Source organism: Ceratina calcarata, unplaced genomic scaffold (assembly GCF_001652005.2).
Source record: "Ceratina calcarata isolate Rehan_Ccalc_2016 unplaced genomic scaffold, ASM165200v1 scaffold339.2, whole genome shotgun sequence".
Taxonomy (NCBI): Eukaryota; Metazoa; Arthropoda; class Insecta; order Hymenoptera; family Apidae; genus Ceratina; species Ceratina calcarata.
In genome coordinates this window covers 957-5233 of record NW_017156717.1, presented here as the reverse complement: position 1 = coordinate 5233, position 4277 = coordinate 957, and the positions used below count along the sequence as shown (strand labels likewise).

The 4277-nt window shown below is 31.8% G+C and overlaps 2 protein-coding genes across 7 annotated transcripts in view; both read left to right on the top strand.

The window, feature by feature from the left end:
- Nap1 (Nucleosome assembly protein 1) overlaps positions 1-3271 on the top strand; it is a 4339-nt gene extending 1068 nt beyond the window's left edge. Inside the window, exons 2-8 of one of the 6 annotated variants that reach the window (XM_018024796.2) lie at positions 117-253; positions 946-1238; positions 1501-1654; positions 1803-1940; positions 2165-2312; positions 2385-2504; positions 2614-3271. In XM_018024796.2, the coding sequence (XP_017880285.1) occupies positions 140-253; positions 946-1238; positions 1501-1654; positions 1803-1940; positions 2165-2312; positions 2385-2504; positions 2614-2774 (1128 nt within the window). In that variant the 5' untranslated portion in view covers positions 117-139 and the 3' untranslated portion in view covers positions 2775-3271. Of the gene's footprint in view, positions 1-37; positions 254-945; positions 1239-1500; positions 1655-1802; positions 1941-2164; positions 2313-2384; positions 2505-2613 lie in introns of all 6 variants that reach the window. The other 5 variants (XM_018024795.2, XM_018024793.2, XM_018024792.2 and 2 more) reach the window with 5 other exon arrangements.
- A 395-nt stretch (positions 3272-3666) lies between these two features.
- LOC108625069 (N-acetylglucosamine-6-phosphate deacetylase-like) overlaps positions 3667-4277 on the top strand; it is a gene marked incomplete at its 3' end in the record, with an annotated part of 1495 nt that continues 884 nt past the window's right edge. Inside the window, exon 1 of the mRNA XM_018024780.2 lies at positions 3667-4161. Coding sequence (XP_017880269.2) covers positions 3942-4161 — 220 coding nt within the window. The remainder of the gene's footprint in view (positions 4162-4277) is intronic.

The window sequence follows — 4277 nt, the reverse complement described above, 5'->3', positions numbered from 1 at the left end:
CTGTCTTTTTCTGTCTCTTACTTGCTAATTGTTCTAGTTTTCCTATTGAATGCAAGTGTTCTTTTTAGAAAAGAGAAATATAAATCTAGATTATAGTACTATGACAACTGATCCAGAGCGTGCTGGCGATAATAGCGAAATGGAATCTGTTGAAGATGAAGATGATAACAAAACCCAAGACCGTTTCTCAAAAATTTTAGATAATCCTGAAATGTTAGCTGCTCTGGGAGAACGCACTGCGCCGGGATTGGAGGTACTTTTTTATTTTGCGCGTCAATGGTCAACAAATTAGCAACTATAATTACTTGTAACAACTCAAAAATGATTGATTTTACTTAACTGATTTCCAATACGTATTGTATCTGAATATGCGATACGACAGAAGAATACTTTTGTTGTATTGCAGTGATATTTATTTTTCGTTAGAATTAAATTCATGAACTGATCAGAATGTTTTTAATGATGCAAAATGTTTCTTAAATATTGCGATAAAGAGTTTGGTAAATAATAGATCAAGCAGGGTTAGTGTAAATGATTAAAAGTTATCGTTTCGTGTATTAGTAATTTAATTCCATTTTCAAAATTGAATTTACTTCAAACTCGAGACAATAACTGCATTAAAATCTAAGAAAAAGAGAAATTTTGTGTAGTTGAGGTTTAAATATTTTAGTTGTTCATTTATTACTTTCATTATTCCTTGATTTAAATTTAACTTTCATCTTCATTATGTATTAAAATATTGCTTATTTGCTGATATCGTAGAGTAAAAATTATGCTACTAAATTAGAGTTTGCTATACATTTGAACTGCTAACCTACATTCTCTAGAAGCTGCAATTTCCTTTCGTTTAGTACCTTAGCAAATATAATTCCATTAAAATATTGAATAAAATAAATATACATTTTATTATGATATGATATTGTATAAAAAATTATCAATTTTTAGCAAATGCAGAATCTTCCAGCTCCTGTGAAACGCAGAATTAAAGCTTTGAAACAGTTACAATTAGTTACGACCAATATCGAAGCTAAATTCTATGAGGAAGTACACGCATTGGAATGCACTTACTACAAAATGTGTGCCCCTCTTTACGAGAAGAGGAGCGAAATAATATCGGGAGTCTACGAACCAACAGGCGAGCAGTGCGTGTGGGAAAGCGATGATGAGGAAGAAAACTTAAATAACGATCTGAAGACAAAAACTGGTCTTGAAGAAAACAAGGAGGCAAAGAAGGAGGAGTACGTTATTTCACTTAATTATTGTCATAAATACTACCAGACTGTAGATTATTATACTCTTATGAGAAAAGTAAATGAGCAGAAAACAATGGATATAACAATGCACAATATTGATTGTTTAAGCAATAATTAAACCATGCTTGATAGAAGTTTTTATTTAAAATGCACTTTTCAAACTAATACTACAAATGTTTCGTTTTGCATAAAACTCCGCAGTCTGATATTAACGTAGCAAATTATTAAAAATTTCGATCCATTTCAGAGTTGAACCCGTTGATGTAAAAGGCATCCCAGATTTCTGGTTGACAATATTTAAAAACGTCGAAACATTAGCGGACATGGTTCAAGAACACGACGAGCCAATACTCAAACATTTATATGATATTAAAGTATTATTCCTCGAAAGTAATCCAATGGTAAGTTGAAAAAACTGGTTAACTCGATACAAAAATAAAAGAAAGTTATATAAACGCATTGTGAATAGTGATTTAAACATTATCAAAAATATGAAGAAGAGCATAAGTAGTATAGGAATCACGTTAACGATAATGAGATGTTTTGTAGGGATTTGTTCTCGAGTTCCATTTCGAGCCAAACGAATATTTTACAAATTCAGTTTTAACAAAAGAGTACCTAATGAAATGCACACCTGAAAAAGATGACCCGTTTAGCTTTGAAGGCCCAGAAATATACAAATGTAAGGTAAATATTGCTTTCAGTATACCACATCTTTAACAAACATTTCGTCATTAGACTACAGATTTTATGCAACATAATGAAAGTATAAAGAATGCATTGTAATGTACAAAAATATGCAATGCTTAAGTGATTTAAATCGTATTTTACAAGAATACTATACAAATCTGCGGTCTACTAATCATACTAGTACGTTTGCAGTAAGTTGATTTCAAATTTTTTTTGTTTAGGGTTGCGTGATTGATTGGAAGAAAGGGAAGAATGTAACAGTAAAGACCATCAAGAAGAATCAGAAACATAAATCGCGAGGCTCCATGCGAACCGTAACAAAAACCGTTCAGAACGATTCGTTCTTTAACTTTTTCAGTCCACCAGTTGGTAAGTACATTTATAGTATTCTACTTTTACATCAGAATTATTATATTTATCGCTTGGGCCACATTGTTTCAGTGCCAGAAGATTCCGAAGCGGAGTTGGATGATGAAACTCAAGCTTTACTAACCAATGATTTTGAAATTGGCCATTACATTAGAGAGCGTATAGTCCCGAAGGCCGTTCTGTATTACACAGGTATTTTGTACATTCCATAAGCATAAATTTAATAAAAGTGGTGAACTAAAATTGAAACGAATTGTATAAAAATACATGTATGAAATTAAAATTGTAATTAATATTTCAGGAGAAGGCTTAGAAGATGAAGATGAAATTTTCGAAGAAGAGGAGGAGGATGAAGATGATCCTGAAGAGGAAGATGAGGACGACGAAGAATCATTGCCGAAGAGTTCACTACCAGGTGGGAAGCAACATGGCGCTGATCCTAATGACTGTAAACAACAGTAAAATTACAAAAGAATGAAGCTAAGAAAAAGAAAAATTGTTCATGCGTACACTAAGCGATGAGAGACAACACACAACTAACGAAACCTGACCGATAACTGCCTAGATAATCCTGCATCCATGGCTCCAAATGTAATATCGTTCGTATAAATCGTCTAATCATATCATATCTCCTATCTCAAATCATGGCTAGATTCTGATATACCAGTGACATATACATAACAAAATTATACGTACCCTCCCTCTATCCGACGTTGACGATGGATTAAAAAAATGCGGCTCTTTTTTAACAGCCTAATAATGTATGATTATAAACGAACTGCGCTGTCAGCTCTACATAATTATTGTCACTTTTAATTGCTTCATTTTATACTATTGTTACGTTTATATACAAACATGAAAGTTAGTTGAGTCTTTTCAAAAGAAACGCATGTTGATCTATGAACAAATTTTTGGGTACTGTTAAAGCATTTTTAATACAAAAATTGAAAAAAAGCAAACAGCAGATAGCGCTTTGTTTCTTTGTGCTCTTATAGAAACTTATTATGAACGTAGTGCCATTTTCCTATCCTGGTTTTTGTCTTCTGCATAGATATTTTTTTTTCTTTTTGAATATCGTTCTTTTCCTTTGGGTTCAAATTTCTTTTTACGTAAACGGCGCCCCTTTTTATACAGTTTTATAGTAAATTGTTTTCAATCCAATTTGTTATGGAATTGAATTATACTGGACTTTGAAAACAACCAAGCCTGTGTATGTTCCCTTTAATAATTTCATTCGAAATTATACCTGCATCGCGCATTAAACAAATTCAATTATTGTCGCGATGCTAATTAGGTAAGTATAAAATTTTGATTATTCAAAAATAAAACATGATATTAATATTTTTATGCTTTTTATCAGATATATTATAAGCCGAGAAATTATTCTCAAGTAGGCGTAAAGTAACAGATAAACAATTAAGATAAATTTTATATCACTTTCAATCTTTGATTTAAAAATTCGTGTCGATGTCCAGCGACATCTTTGAATAATCATTTTTGAGGTCAATACTATTGTATTCCAATCCCATATGATAATTTTACTCGTGACTGATAATGCGAGAGGCTGTGTCTCTGATAAGGTTTTTTTTTTAACGAAGACATTCGCAGTTTTTAACGCAAACGTTTTATATGTCAACAATGTCTTGCAACGATTGGCGGGTTTTAAAACAATTTTACAATTGTTGCATTTTGCGGGACGGTCAGATATTAGAAGAGGATCTATGGGTACGCAATGGGAAAATAGTCAATCCGGAGAAAATATTTTACGATGAGAAGATCCAGCCGGATATCAGGATTAATTGTAGTGGGGCATTGATCTCGCCTGGATACATCGATCTTCAAATTAATGGTAATTGACAAAAATATGTTTATTCAATGTTTACAAATAACGATCACTTTATAAACAAATAAATAATAAATACTTTTTAATTTTCATAAGAATCGTAAATAAATTGTGGATTTTAT